At 40.1% G+C, this 16266-nt stretch overlaps 2 protein-coding genes across 3 annotated transcripts in view; both read left to right on the forward strand.

The window, feature by feature from the left end:
* The window catches only part of LOC310859298 (myomesin-2-like), a gene marked incomplete at its 5' end in the record, with an annotated part of 43556 nt that overhangs the window by 17845 nt on the left and 9445 nt on the right, over positions 1-16266 (forward strand). For both annotated transcript variants that reach the window (XM_083765739.1, XM_083765740.1), the window contains 9 exons: positions 3917-4091; positions 7234-7355; positions 8617-8804; positions 9836-9962; positions 12060-12238; positions 13536-13650; positions 14132-14291; positions 14632-14738; positions 15298-15342. In XM_083765739.1, coding sequence (XP_083621865.1) covers positions 3917-4091; positions 7234-7355; positions 8617-8804; positions 9836-9962; positions 12060-12238; positions 13536-13650; positions 14132-14291; positions 14632-14738; positions 15298-15342 — 1218 coding nt within the window. The remainder of the gene's footprint in view (positions 1-3916; positions 4092-7233; positions 7356-8616; positions 8805-9835; positions 9963-12059; positions 12239-13535; positions 13651-14131; positions 14292-14631; positions 14739-15297; positions 15343-16266) is intronic.
* Positions 82-3905, forward strand: LOC310859299 (M-protein, striated muscle-like). Its single transcript, XM_083765741.1, has 3 exons — positions 82-131; positions 976-1232; positions 2335-3905. Exons 2-3 carry the CDS (start codon positions 1104-1106, stop codon positions 2533-2535), a joined length of 330 nt encoding a protein of 109 aa, XP_083621867.1. The 5' UTR covers positions 82-131; positions 976-1103; the 3' UTR covers positions 2536-3905.

Raw genomic sequence — 16266 nt, forward strand, 5'->3', positions numbered from 1 at the left:
GTAATTAGAAACATGCCAGTCACAGCCGAAACCGTGTGTGTCCCATTATTAATCTGTTGTTGTTCTGTCCGTGACAGTGATTAAGATTGACGGAAAGTACGACATAGTGATCAAGGACGATGACCTGGAAGGTAGTATATGTGACTGGGTTGAACCCCTTCAGAGGATGGATCACCCGTGTTCTTTATATAATGGCTCAATGCTCTGGATAACATTCCTACGTTGAGCACTAATATCACGTTTTTCCTCCCCTGCCTCATGAGCACCAGCTACTGTAAATAACATTTGCATTTACATTTTAGAATGTAACTAAAAAGAGTTACATTACATTGTAAATGTAGAATGTATTCAACATCATTTCATCCACGTCATTTCATCAATGTCATTTCATCATCACCATTGTCATCACAGCTGGCTAGCTGTTGCCATTCATCATTCACATATATAAATGTTGCAGAATTTGTAAGGGTGAAATACCCCTTACAATGTTCAATACGTTTAAAATAGGAATGGGATTAAAATGAGATTAAAGGAACACGAGCATGACAACAATCGTAAATTGCCTACAGAATCAAAGCAATTAATTGTGTGTCAGATGAGTGTGTGCTGACATAAATACAACTCTTGCGTAACAGAGGACAGTCAACAAGACAAAAACATTACAACTAAGGCATTCTCTTTAATGTAATCAATTTAATCCTCTACATATTTAAGTCTAACCATTTCCCCCATTCTAACTTTTGTGATGCCATTTCTTAATCTTACGCTAACTCACTTTAATGCTATACGCTTTAAAGTTGAATTCACTCAAACAGTTTTGCTTTCTGAAAGCTGTACTAGCTTTCCCCATAACCCTCAATTTAACACTTTCTGCAAGGCAAAAACTAAACTCATCATCTCACTTCCCATATCTAGTTCCTGATACAAATTATGTAGTTCTTATGTATGCCGCAACACCATTCACTCTCAATATAGGTCATTTAAAAATTCCCGGGGAGCCTACAGAGGTGCATGCTTCTGAGATTACCAATTCATACGTTGCGCTGAGTTGGACGCCTCCCAAACCTCGCGGGAGGGCTCCACTTTGGTACGTCGTTGAGAAGATGTGCCTCTCGCCCGTCCCCCAAACCAAGCCAGTGAAGCCACCGGCACAGGCACAAAGTCCCAGGATGTCGCGACTGCGTCCACAAGCCGCTGGGGCGGCTCCCGCGGAAGCTCCGGTGGCCACTCTGGTTAGACTGCTTCAACATTTCAATGCACACACATTCATGAGCAAGTGGCAAATAAAATCTCTTGAATCTTTTCAATAATTCCTAGCAGTGTAGCACACTGTCGCGTCCGGGTGGCGCAGGGGCAAAGTACCTGCCCACCACCATGGAGACTGAGGTTAGATTCCTCCATGGTGCCACCAGGCTTGGCCGGGCGTCCCCAAAGGACACAAAGGCATAATGCAGAGTGGACCGTGGCCATCTGCCACAATTTAGCAATTGACAGCCCATAAATCCAAACAGAAAAGTCCTATATCTGATTGTGTTAAACAACCTTAAACTCACCAACATTGCAGCTATACTGTACAAAAAGCTTGACTTATCCTCTTTCTATCTGCAGTCTTTTGTTTCATAAAAATCCAATGTAGACATGTTATGAGCTACTTTCTGTCAATACAGGGTGGAAATTATTTTAGTTTATCTTTTGATATCACATTGGACGAACCAGATGCATCATTTAAGTGTTATACACAAGTGCAAGGCTGGCCACTCCCATGTTTATGGAGGAGACATGCAGTCATCTACACCTTTCCCTAGACCAACAAGTAGGAATTGGCAGCTAGTGACTGTAAAAACTAAACGTAACGATAATTAAAGCAGTTGATAAAAAAAGACACGTACACTACTAAGTATTGGGCAATAGTTATCACAACACAAAATCCTCAGAGTGGGTCAATTTCTCGCAATTAAATTGACACTGAGGATTTGATGTGAAGGTATGTAATATTAGACAGAATGTTAGACAACACATGAATTTTGTTGGGGCTCATTTCACTTACAGTGAAATGGATTTTCATTCAAAATCCAAACTTTCAAAAGGTAACCTCTTGACAGCGTTCATGCAGTAGTAGTCTACCCTTAATGATTTCTAAGTGAGAATGAATGAACGCCAATCTTTAACCTTTTGAATCAGGATTAAAATGAAATGAACCCCACCCCAACTCCTACAAACATATTATACACGCGTTATGTTTTAGATTGTAATTACATTTTGTGTTTCATGCTTCAGTACATTGATGAAGTTGTTATACAGTATAGATGGCTTTATCTTGTCGACTCTCCCAAGGACTTGGGGTTCAGTGGATCCTGGGAGAAGATCAACACGGCAGTCAAACTGCAATCCCCTCGCTATCCTGTTTTTGATATGCAAGATGGGATAAAGTACCAGTTCCGCGTGTATTCAGTCAACATGTATGGCTCCAGCGGGCCCTCTGTGGCTACGGAGCCCATACAAAAGGTTGATAAGGATGGTAAGGGTGGGCTTTAATATGTACTTTCAATAAATAAATACCGTAAATATATAAATAAATTATATATACATAGCCGTCATGTACACTATTACATGTCTATTAAGTATTAAAACTATAATAAGCTATAATGCAAATTATAATCTCCACATATATAGAGTATAAGCGAATCAAATTGTCCTTTTGGTAAAGATAAATGATGTGAATGTATGTTTCAGGTAGTGAGCAGCCTACTGGTACTGTATGTTGATTTAAATGTTTCTCACATCATCACAACACTGTAGTTTTTGCAACATCACTGTCACTGAGTAATGTCACAACCTATGGTCACAATGTCACTGTCTGAGTAATGTCACAACCTGAACCTATGGTCACAACGTCACTGTCTGAGTAATGTCACAACCTATGGTCACAGCGTCACTGTCACTGTCTGAGTAATGTCACAACCTACGGTCGCAACGTCAAAACGGTGCACGCACCATTCAACGTACTCTTCTGTTCAAGACACTAACCATGACTAATGGACACTACAAGCAGACCTCAGTCCAATGGCGCTGCAAATAAATCTAAAGTATATGTTATGAATGATCTTCAACATAAACAAATGGTTTTGCCACATCGGGCGATAGCGGCTTTGCAAATTATACTGACACCAAGGATGTGTCAGTGTATTGTTTGCATCCATCAGGTGCTCTTACTGTACTGTAGATTTTTTATTTATTTATTGTTTTTCTCTTTTTATCGAACATGAACTATTTGCAAAATAAATCGGACTGGAGTCTGGTTAGAGGTTTGCCAAAAGTTTGCTCCACATTCAATCTAACTTCATCCCTTTTCACTCATCCTATCACAATCAGACATTACTGCACATTTCACCACAAAACTGCAGGATAACAGGTTATCTCTTATCAAAGGTGTGGTATGTATTCAGTATGTCTTGAGCCAAATGTATGCACTGTATGTTCACTTGCTTACAGAATGATCACCTACCACATGTATCTTCTACCATAATTCTCATGTCTATCAAATGTATTTGATTATTAATCGTGCACAGGTTTCATTATGGTCTCTTATAATCATAGCTTTTTGCATAAACAGTGACATATTATAAATGTGCACTTTTATTTTATGAAATATTATTTACCGGTAAGCTTCCTGCATGCATGGACACGGTGAGTATCACTTTAAAGGAGACACCAATCATAATCAATCTGTTTATTGACAGGTATTTTCCACGTACAAGGAATTTGACTTGCTATGTGTGTGTAAAGTATATGTATATGCTGCCGTATCATCCGTTAAAAAGACAGTATATTATGTATGTACATGTATGTATAATTGTATATTGTACATAATGTCAAATACAGTGCACTAATTGTTTATTTTACTCTTGGTACATAGGTGTCCCCTCTGCTCCCGGTCAGGTGATTGCGTCCAGGAACACCAAATCGTCTGTGTTTGTACAATGGGAAGCACCCAAACACCCAAACAACCTCATGGGCTACTACATTGACTCCCGTGTTGCAGGCGCCAAGGAGTGGACCCCATGCATCCACAAGCCCTACAAGCTCAACAGGTGAGCATATATGTAGATCTGTGTGGGACGCCCTGACAGAATACTGGACAACTCACCCCGGTGTGTGTTCGTTTTTCCTCCCGGAATTTTCCCCAGTGAGGGGATAACTTTGTAATATGCTATTGGCTGTTTGTATTCTTTTTGGAAAAATATAAAAAGATACTCCTGTGGAAAGGCTATATTATTTTACTTATTGACCCTATAAACAATTTAGTATTATTTAGTATAATAAGGTTTTGCCCACTCAAATGGTACCTCGTCAGATAATCCCAACATAGCCTACAACAACTTCTGTGAACAGACTTCACTGTAGTAGCTTTTCATAAAATATATTTATACTGCTGTCATGAACGTTTATAGTTAGAGAAATGCAAAAATGCAAAAAAAAAACAATAGAGGTAAAAGAAAGTATACAAAATACATGTATAATTCTCATGTTGGCATGGGGGCTCCTGGCTCTTATTTCTTTACATTTCTATTATATGAAATTATACACAGTATATTAGAATGTGTGTCACCACATCTATGTGGATGCTGGGTGGGCATTCTGGCCTTGAACCTTGCCCACACTTAGCCTGGATCCAGCCCAAAGACCCCGCCCACTCTCTTAGTGGACTGCAAAGCTTCAAGAAAGCTACAGTCTGATAATCAGGCTAGCCCACACTATTATTGGTTGATTGAAGTGTGGGTTGTCAAAGGCTCTACTGTTGTCAAGGCTCTACTGTATTCCTATGTAGACTCTACATAGGAATAGTCGTGTGCACAATCTGAAACCTACTGTGTGAGTAGGCCAGGTGCTGGATAAAAGAATGTGGGACCCCGAACCCTTATGCCTAAACAGCGTTTAGGCAAATCAATTTGTGTAGAGTGAAATAAGAGCGAACACTTTACAGGTCCGTTTTAACTAAGTGATATTGAATTTGCAGCTCAACAAAATCCATTTAGCCCTTCAATAAACCCTACCTCAAAAGCGATTGTCCAATGCCAATCCAAATAGTTTAGCAACCGTTGTTATGCTGGTCAAGCTTTCGTCAATTTATAGCTGTCAGTGTTATTTTGCATGGCTGCGTTGTTGAACACATACAGTACACAGCTTAGCGTCGGGAAAGTTACACGACTGAGCCACCTAGGTGATGGCAATAATACTGATCACTAATCACCAGTCTTATTGTTGTGCATTACATGAAAACTCCCGTCAGACAGTTGTTAAAGTTGATTGAGTTGGATACCATTTCTCCCTCTAACATTTCTAGTTTATTAAAATAATGTCAAGCACATTTGTCCAGTGCATAGCCTACTGCAGGCCTGGTTAACTACATTTAGAAGACATTTTGAAGCTCTTACTACTGAAATGATCGATTATTTATACTAGTCCTTACCCGTTCTGAATATATGAACAGCAAATGATGTTCAGTGTGGGTAATGTGATGGGGGGGGGGGGGGGGATTGTTTACAGATGGTGTTGTGAAGTTAGGTTGGGCACAAAAGTAGGCTAATTAAACGTAAGTTTAATAAGGAAATGCTGTAGTACAATCATAAGTACACCATTGATGTGTGATGTAAATTTGGTGGTGATATTCTGTGTATAAATGGAAGTTATTGAATATTTTCGTTCACGTTAACATGCCCCCGTCAGAACTGTCAGAGCTGGCTTTCAGGTGCCTGTGCCACGCAACCTGCGCGTTGGCTGCGATGCTTCCCAAAGAAGCAGTTATGTCGACTGACGCAAGAGTAGCTAGTAGTATCGGGGTCCAAGTTGTTTTCCCCGTGTGGGTCTGTTGCGCAGAAAAATGTTCTTCGTGGCATGTTGTTTGTTGTATGTAATATCTGACCATATGTAACGGTCAGATATCGCTATCACTGCTACGAATTATTTAAATCACGGGTTGTGAATGATCTCCTCTTAGGATACGATTGATAAAGGGATTGTAATGAAAATAGCCTAAATAAGCAAGCAGAAAACAGTCAGAAACAAAACTCACGTTAACCTTTTATCTAAAGTGAAATGAAGGAATCAACAGTTATACACACAGAGTTGAATGAATGAGTGAATGATCCGAAACAAATGTCCGTGTCTCGCGCACACACGCGCAAGCTCCCTTAATCACGGGTTGTGAATGATCTCCTCTTAGGATACGATTGATAAAGGGAATGTAATGAAAATAGCCTAAAGAAGCAAGCAGAAAACAGTCAGAAACAAAACTCACGTTAACCTTTTATCTCAAGTCAAATGAAGGAATCAACAGTTATACACACAGAGTTGAATGAATGAGTGAATGATCCGAAACAAATGTCTGTGTCTCGCGCACACACGTGCGAGCTCCCTTATTGTTTTGTATTGTTCCGTGTTTCCAAACAAAGTCTGTTGCCCCCAGAGTTCCTTCCCAACGTAACACTCCCTCCAAAGCAAAGTAAAGGTGATAAAATAAACGTAATCCATCCCCGTAGCGAACGTAATCCAGTGAAGGTATAGGCTACTCCAAACAAAGAGGAAGAAGAAAACCCTCGGATCCTACTAAGGTAGAGTGTTCGCCTCGACAGCAGCCAGAGCGACGGGGAGGGGCCAAATTTTATAGGGCACTATTTGTTGTGTTGCGCCGGTAGCTAGAGGAAGCATGCCAGTGGGGTAACAGTGAGAACGGTGGCCTGTGATACAGGTGTCGCTAAGGGGCGGAGGTGTGTGAGGAATTCACTAATAAATTCATTATTAATCATTAATGTGTCAAATCTAAAAAAGGGCTTCGTTACGCCCTCCATATTCATATGGTCAATGCCTGTGTGAAAAGTGGGAGCGATTGGTGCCGGCAATGAGGAGATAATGCGGTGTTTCTGACAGACAGACAGACACACACACACACACACACACACACACACACACACACACACAGACATTGTTAGAATTATAGTATGATGATGATGAAGAAATCCCGTCATGTAACATGCGTCTCAATGGGTGAGAAGGAAGGCTTGCCAAGTCTCCTCTATTAGTAACCATTGCTAACGTGTCTATTGGACAAAGACGGGTTGGAGAGGGACTTATCGAAGGGCTAATTCATCCTAGTGTAAATTCCTAGTGTAAAATTGTTTTTTTTATTACGATAATAAGTGATCATAGCGATTATCGTCCCATCCCTACTGTCAGGTTTGTTGTTCACGGCCTGGTTCCAGGAGAGACCTACACGTTCCGTGTTCAGGCAGTGAATGTGCACGGTCTCAGTGAGGAGTCCCAGGAGTCTTCTCCTATCGCTGTGGAGCCTGCCCTTGGTGAGTAAAGCCTGAGTCATACTTTGTCGCACAACGGTGTCGCGCTTATAAAATAGCAGACCGACACGTATATTGTTGTTTTTGGGCAGAAACCTCTTATCTCCATTTTTTTTTTTTTTTTTTTTTTTTTTTTTTTTAATTAACGCACTACTTGATCATACTACCGCGTCACACAAAAGCGTTGAAAGGAGCAGATCTGCAAGCTCGATTTGAGCTTGTAGAGCTGCTACTTTTTCTATTTTAGAATTTGAATTTGAAGAAAGGTTTTGGACATATGAGGTTTCAAACCAAAAGAGATGATATTATCTTATTACATTAAGAATAATATGTTTGTAAATATACAAAAACGAATAAAGCGTAGCACAGGCTAGCAGTGGCTCAGGAGGTATAGTGGCCGCTTAGGAAACTGAAGGTTCCCACTTCCCAGTTCGATCCCTGACCCGGTGTAAAGTGCTTTGTATTAAAGGCGTTACTTGCACTATTTACCTAAAAGTGTGTTAAAACCCATTTAGACCTGGAACAAGTTTGCTGGAAAAACTTCCTAATCTTGATTGAAATATGCTATATATAGCAACAACTAAAATTACACAATTTTAATTGCATCCCGACTTGAAAGGTATAACAACTTATATGTGTAACAAAACTGTCATCAAAATGACAGTTTCTTTTCAGTTTTCCATTCATTCATCACTGTGTGGATCATTTCATTTGTTGTGTTTAGGGAAGGGTGTGGAGTACGGTATGTACTTTCATGATGTTCTCTCACTGTACTTATCCACTGTTGTCACTTCCTTCACTTATCACTGTATTCATATTGTATTTATCAATCACAGTACCATCTATGCCACTGTATTGCTTTATTCAACACGGAAATACTCCACCTGCATGAGTTTGACTACGGTAGTCTGGACCACAAAAATATACTTAAAATTGAAATTAAACTTCATTTCATTTGGAGTGTCAAAATGTAATGTAAATGTAATGTGACTGTAAAGGGCAACATCACAGATTTTTTGGGGGAGGATTGAAAAGTCATTCCCCAATTCTGTGTGTCAAAAGCTTGTTCTCTCTGTGCTGGCAAACCTCGGCCAGCCTACATGATACACCATGTTTTAGATTTACGTTTTTTTTATGTTTAACGAAAATTGTGACGTTGCCCTTTAATTTCCTGATAAGTAGCTTTGGATAATGATAGAGGCATCAGCTAAAAGCCTTCAGTATGCATTACATGTCAACTAAAATAACAACAAACCCCCAACAGCAACCCCCAGTGCCCCCTTCGGCATCACCGTGCTCAGCTGTAGCGGCTCATCCATGACCATTGCCTGGAAGACCCCCAAGCACTGCGGCGGTTCAAAGGTCAACGCCTACTACGTGGACAAGCGTAATGCCGACACTCTGGCCTGGAAGGAAGTTAATTTATCTGCCATCAAAGAGAGGGTAGTCACTGTAAGTGGTCTGAGAGTGGGATTGTACTTGGCATGAACTGTTGTTTTTCTATCATTGATGCTCCTAATAGAAAAAAAGGTTGAAGATGAAGATAAGAGGTTTCTGCCCGACAGCAACGAAATGCCCTAATCCTAATAGTTTTTTAAAATAAAATCATGACATAGATGCTTTTGTTGGTCTAAATGGGCTAAAAAGCATTAAGCAGAATTATGGTATCAGGAATAATAAGTTATATTTTATATTGTTACAAATTACTTCGCAAGGTGTAGATCAATGTGTAGCTTGTGACAACCTACTGTACTATGGCACTATCGGCTCGGAGTGCTTAGCTCTTGATTGTAATGCAGTAATGCTGTGTTACTTGGACCAGTAATATGTAATAATATTACTGGTTTGACAATTGTAATGTGTTACACTACTCGTTACTAATATATTAATATTACAGTAATATATTGTAATTTATTGCTATGTAAAAACTATATTACTAAGTAATATATTACTGCCCAACAGGTTGTCAATAGCTTGAAGGTAATAAAGCTTGTGGCTAGAGTTCTGTTTCTCTAAATCATTTGGGTTGGCAAAATGAACTAAAAGACAGAGAGAGGGATCCCATCGGGCATGGATTTTCTGGACTGTCATGGAATTTAGAAAATTCAACTCCAGCCATAGAAAGTCATGGAATTTTATTTTTATTAAATTTTCTTTGGTCATGGAATAATACGTTTTATGTAGTAAATCTGGTAGGCATATTTCACAACAGTAAGTGGTAAAATAGCTGATCCTGTTGAGGTACAGTATCCACACAAAAAATAAAATAAAGAAAAAAAAAACTCAACAGGCCATGTTGACACACACAAAAACACAATTACCTATTGTGTACATTACTTACATAAGTTAGACTTATTTTGTTTGGGAATCTGGTCACTGAAACAAATCAGGGTATTTCACCCTGAGGGTTCACTTTGTGTTTGTACGTCTTTGAAGATGATGTGACTTCTCTTGTGACGTCTCTTATTCCTTCTTCACTCCAGGTTGACGGTCTGACGGAGGGAACCTTCTATGAGTTCAAGGTTCAAGCTGGGAACCTTGCAGGTGTGGGAGTGCCCTCCAATCCCAGTACCCCTCTGAAGTGTGAGGCCTGGACACATGCAAAACCAGGTTGGAGACGCTTAACTGCATGTCTCTCGCTCTATCATTGTCTCTTTAGGCTTTACCATTAAGTCCTATATCGTTGCTGTCGGGCAGAAACCTCTTATTTCCATACTTTTAGTGTTTAGCTTGTCCATCTGCTATTTTTTGCTATTTTGAAAAGTAACAGTTTTGGACACCTGAGGTTTCTTTTTTTTCACAGTTTTATTTATTCAAGATTTCAAGGTATACAATAAATCAAATAATGTACTTACAATATATGTGACACACCCATACAGAACATACCAAAAGACAATAATATGCCTACATATAACTGTCATATGACCACTATAATACAAAAGAATAGAAGGACATATGAGGTTTCCACCCATAGTCGTACAACAAATAATGGAAATATCTATTATGCAGGGGTGTCACAGGGTATATGAAGGTGGGGGGGATGAGCGTGGGGAGGGGGGGGATGAGCGTGGAGAGGGGACGATGCCCGCCCGCCGAATTTGGCGTTTTATTTTTTATTTTTGTTCTATTTTTAGCCTATTCCCGGCCAAAAATCCTAGGTTGGCATGCTTTGGCTAGGCAAAAATGGCACAGTCTCTGTTCAATCAATCTTAAATGAGCCAATAGACTTTCATATAGGGGAAACAAAGAGTTGTTCCTGACAAAAACAAAAAACAGTCAGTCGGGTGGTCAAAAGTGGAGGGGATGAAATCACCTATCTGTGAGAGTGGGGGTGTCGCGACGTACTCACAGTGAATGGTTGTGACACACTGACGTGTCTGCTGATATGTGAGCTCACAACGCATCCCATCATTATGAGCTTATACATCTGGTATTCTAGTTATAAATGAAGATTTGCCAGGGTTGCCGGTGTTAATGTTGTTAATGTATACCACAAACAGTGGTGTGCAGGTATTCTGTACCATTGTAAAGAATGGCAACAGAGGTTTGCATAGTTGAGTCATGTACTGTAGCTTATTGCCACGATTGACGATTGAGCTTTGACCGTCAACTTGCACCATATTTAATGTCAGTTTATTAGGGCTGTCAGTTTGTTATAGTCGACTAGGATTCGACTAGGATTGTCATTAGTCGACTAATGTTGATGCTCGTTAATGTGTCAAGGAAGGCAATTATGTTTCTGCAACTGTCAAATAGTGTAGGTCTTCTACATGTATTCTAACTAATAAATTAACATTTTCGTCGCACTCAGCATGTCACCCTAGACATAATTTGGCTCTTGGGGAAAACTAATTGGGGAACCCTGCAACAGAATCATTCCATTTGGGCTGTGAGGATGTCTGATTTAACATATACTGGTACTTGCTTGGTTTCTCCCAATAAATCATGACATATAACCTGCTTAATTAATATAACAAATTAGGCCAATCTCTAAATCGAATCATGCAAAACAAAATACATTGACTATTGACTAAGAGATTGGTATTCGACTAAGACTCATTCCGATCGATTATACGACTATTTGACTAATCGAGGTCAGCCCTACAGTTTATAGACATCTAATACTTGAAATGAAATGTCAAGATATTGCGTTGTGTGTGACTAGACTATGATAGTGTATGGAGTCATTGCAGACATACTGTACAGTATTGTACTGTACTGTACACACACAGCCGGACAGCCTCATTAAAATTGTTTCATAATTGTTTTGCGGTTCAACTAACAAATGAGGTGTCATTAAGGTTGTGGTCAGCTTTGCTGTACAGTACTTTGCTGAGACGCATTCGTTTTCAAGTCACTTATAGATTTGAGCTCTGTGGTGAACCTGCTCAGATGAAGTGTAATTATACTAATAGTGGACCTTCAACACAAGAGCTAAAGGTTGGTTAACCAATTTGGTAAACCAATGTGGTGAACCTGCTATGTCTAACCACAACTAATGTTGGACCTTCAAGATTGGTACTCCTCCCAAGTCAGACATCACAACAAACAATAATCATTATAAACCATTAAATGCATGGTCAAAATTATAAAATGTAATCAAAAAATACATGCTGAAACTCATGCAAGTCATCCTATGGTTTATAATTAATGTGAACTACTTTTGTACAGCATGTTCAGTCATGGGTTTTATGTTTTTACTCTTAGGTCCACCCTATGACCTGAGCTTCAGTGAAGTGAGAGGTCATTCTCTGGTCATCTTCTGGAAGGCTCCGATCTTCACCGGGGCCAGTGCCATCATTGGGTACCATGTTGAAATGGCCAAAAGTGGCTCTAAGGACTTTGTCACCCTGAATGCTGAGGCTGCTGTCCATCGTTACCTGCCGGTAAGATTCCCGCTATCATTCAAATTCATACAGCGTGTAATTATGCTTTTGAATGATTTTCAGTAGCAATGGTATTGTCACAGCCCTGTCGCTAAAACTGGACAGTGAAAATCACAGGCCCACACATCAATGGCAGATTTGTGTGAGCAAAGTGTTTGTGTGATCTGAATTGAATCTCTTGCTACTTAATCAGCCGGCATCAGAATTTTCCCCTGCAACGTTCTAAAAACCATTTCCTCCAATAGAGGGTATGCGCATGCATAACGTGAATGGCAAATCAAGTGGCAAAGTGAGTTTAACGTTGTTTAACATCATTTAATACAATCAGATATAGGACTTTTCTGTTTGGATGTATGGGCTGTCGAGGCAAAGAAAGTAGTTTTTTGCCACTCAGTAGGCGTTCCTGCATAACTTCCGGCCCGGGTATGATGATGATGTTGTCTATCGTGAATCTTTGGTCTGAACCATAGACTGTAAAAAAATATGGACAAAGCGTTCGCCGGGTCTGATATGGACGTAAAATGAAGCCAGTCAGTAAATCGCCATCTTTCTAGATCCGTTTGGGCCCAGCTGGCCCATTGGCTGGCCCAGACAACGAGGCGGGACTTCCCCCCTTCTTCTTAGTTGGTTTTTATTTTGACTCGAACGGGGGGTGGCTCCCGTTCATAGACTGTAACGGTAGCCACGCCCCTCAGAACATACACGACTTTATGGTCATTCTTTTAATAAATGGGACCATAATTTTCCAAAAATAATATTATGACATGAGAAATGAGACTTTAAACTAGTGACTGGAAGCAGAAAGTATTCATGACCATGTTTATTAAGGTAATACAGTCTAGGTGAAGTTGGGCCCAAATACATGGACCTCTATGGGGGGTTTTTTGGGCCCAATGACAGCGCCACAACAGGCCATTATATGAACTTTCAGGATGTCCCGATTTCCTTAGTGGCTTCACAAAATATCTGTCTGACTGCCCCCCTGGTCTGAACTGAGCTTTAACTCTCAGGTCTCCAGTGACAATGAGATGAAGATGTTATAGATGTTTGTCCTTTTGAGCGGTGCCTAACCGCTCCAATGACTGGCCGTGTGTGTATAGTATGTATGTCTGTCTCTCTGTTTGGGGTACGACCCATTGACCCCTGCGGCTGATTGGGGTCGCATTCGGGTCACACACTGTTGAGCAGCCTAAAGGGCCATTCACACTGAGCAGTATAACTATAACTGCAGCCAGCCAGCGGTGTTGTTGAGCAGCCTGCACCGCTCAGTTCACACAGGTGTGATTTGTTTTTGCAGGTGACTGGTCTGGTGGAAGGTGAATCGTATGTGTTCAAAGTGCGTGCAGTCAATGGTGATGCTGTCGGAAGAGGTTCCCCGCCGTCTGAGGCTGTGTGTGCCAAAGCTATTGCAGGTAATTAAAGCTCTATGATGATGTACACTAGTGGCTCCCAAACTGGGGGTCAGGAGCCCCAAGGGGGTAACCAAATGTTTTCTCACTCAACAGTAAACAAACTATTTTGGGGGGGCCTGAAAAGTTTGGGAACCTTAGATGTACACAAATTATGTATTGCGGGGGAAACATAACTTTTGTAAACGTGTTCTGCGATGCTTTAGGAATGGGCTGTGAATAAAGTTTGTTTTGGGGAAAAAAACGCAATATGAGAAATAATCATTTAAAAACATCTGTTTACATTGAAGCGGATGGAGCCTGGAGGCGGACTTTTTCCGGTTAATTTCTGGTTTAATCGATCGCCTAGCAACCGCAAGGCATTCATACATTGCATACGAGCGCGATCTAACTGAATCAATAAAAACCCTTTATTGACAACTATACTCGCCAATGGTAGTATATGTCAAAGTCAACATCATGACATTTCTCTTCCAATTCCAAGGCTCCCAAGAGATCAACTGTGGTGTGGACGAGGAGACCGGAGACATCTTCCTGTCCTATGAGGCCTGTGAGATGGCTGATACCTCTAAGTTTATGTGGTCTAAGAACTATAAAGCAGTTGGTGACAGCGACAGGATCTCTGTTTCAACTAAAGGAAGAACGTAAGCGAACCTGTCCCCTCAAATTAAGCTACGGCTAACACAAACATTAATATGAAGTCTCAGTCAGAACTGCAGATTTACACTGTGTGTGACTGTGGAATAAAGAGACAAGATTTGCTGTTGGGTGAACACCTTGCATGTCCAAAAGTGTTCCCTTTCAGAAGATTTCCAGTTCCAGCAACGCATTGTGAGCTTGTGTATTTGGAAATTAAGTTGCCTGCATGCATTGTCTGTTAGTAAGTACATTTCTAATTAAGTACATTTACTCAAGTACTGTACTTAAGTAGCTAACTTGCTACAGTATATCCATTCTTATTCTTGCTGTATTTACTTTTATCAGCACCAAGCTGACCTTCACCAACCCAGATAAAGACGATCTGGGCAAATACTCTGCTGTTGTCACCGACACGGATGGTGTCTCTGCCAGCCACACTCTGACTGAAGATGGTAGGTGGGGTTGATTAGAATATCCATGAAATCATCACCAAAGAATGACACACCCCATGAAGCCTTGAACTGATGGACATCATAGGTTCAGGAATGCGACAAACTACTGTAGTTTGACAAGTAGTACTGCCCATAATGCAATATCACCCCTGACCAAGCAGCCTTATTGGCAGAGCAGTTAACACTTCCTTTCGGGACATCCGGGAGGTAGGACTTGGAAGTTATGGATTGCAGCTTTTAAGTCAATTTTTAAGAATAGGAATTTAATTTCTCTTTGAGACACAGATAGAGAGTCATATTGAAACAACATTCACAGCAATGCGTAATGCGTAACATGCCATGTTGACACACATAGCCTAGACCTCACATACAGTGTATGGTGAAGGGACCGTACAACCCACATGACAAGTACAGTACAGAATTCAGTATAGTCAATTGTGGTTCACAATTAAAAAATATGTATTGTCCATCAAATCATCTTGTGTAAGAGTAATTGCATTGTAGCTGTGTTGGCTTTTAAGTGACCGCGTAATCTTTTTTTTCTCATCTCATTCTACAGCCCTGAATACCATGCTGGAACTCAGCCATGCCATCAGGCATCCAAGTAAGTAGGCTATCATGTTTAAGTTGGCAACTCTTTTTCTACATCAATTACTTTTTTAATTATATTTGAAAACCAATATTCCATGACAGTATGTTCCTTTATGTTACTGTATCTACTATCCGTTAGAAAGGAAAATGAATTAAATGATTGATTCACTTTTTATTTAAGTCTGAGTCAGACAGCTAGTATGTTCTATGTTGTCTGGTAACAATGTCAACAATCTTTGGTGTGTATTATCCCGTGATGATCCTAGTACAGTAAGAGGCTAACATTTGTGCATAAAAGAGTGGGTGCCATTTGGGAGCGCGTTGTGAAATCAGACTGTATTCAACACCTCAGCATTTTCTTTCTTTTGAACCTTGGGATAATTATCCATGTATGAACTTGTCATGAAATCATGCTATTGTAACAGTACGGTTGGCATGGTTAAAGGTCACCATAATCATGTAATGGCATGATTAAGGGTGACATATTCTCATAAAAATAACAATTATAATAATACAGTATAGTCTCCACACTGATGTTAGCTCCTACTGTTAATTGCAGATGTGACACATTTTCCAACCCTCATAGGGGTAAGAAAATCAAGGTCATGGTTAGAATTACATTCAGTAACATTCAGTAAATATGTTATACTTTATATTAAATATATATAATATAGAATTATGTTAAAGAACAATAGAGAGCTAAATATTTTAATTGAGATTAGAAGCATGTGTTCTTACTTACACTTCCAAGGGATTGAGTTGACAGATGCACCTTAATAGGGCAGCAAATCACTTCAGAGGGAGGGGGTTTGTATTTTTTCATTTTGAGAACAGAGGCTCCAAACAGCTTTAATGCAGAAGACCTATCAATTTACAATGTAGGCATTTAGCAGACACTCCAGGGTGACTTACTGTACAGTACAAGTGCAGAATCAGA

Source organism: Protomyctophum parallelum (assembly GCF_964188405.1).
Source record: "Protomyctophum parallelum genome assembly, chromosome: 5".
NCBI lineage: Eukaryota > Metazoa > Chordata > Actinopteri > Myctophiformes > Myctophidae > Protomyctophum > Protomyctophum parallelum.

Bases quoted from the DNA above. Each gene is read 5' to 3' on its own strand.
- LOC310859299 (XM_083765741.1), top strand. From the start codon at position 1,104: ATGTGCCTCTCGCCCGTCCCCCAAACCAAGCCAGTGAAGCCACCGGCA. The intron at 1,233-2,334 runs GTTAGACTGCTT...GACTCTCCCAAG, and splicing joins AAGCTCCGGTGGCCACTCTG to GACTTGGGGTTCAGTGGATC.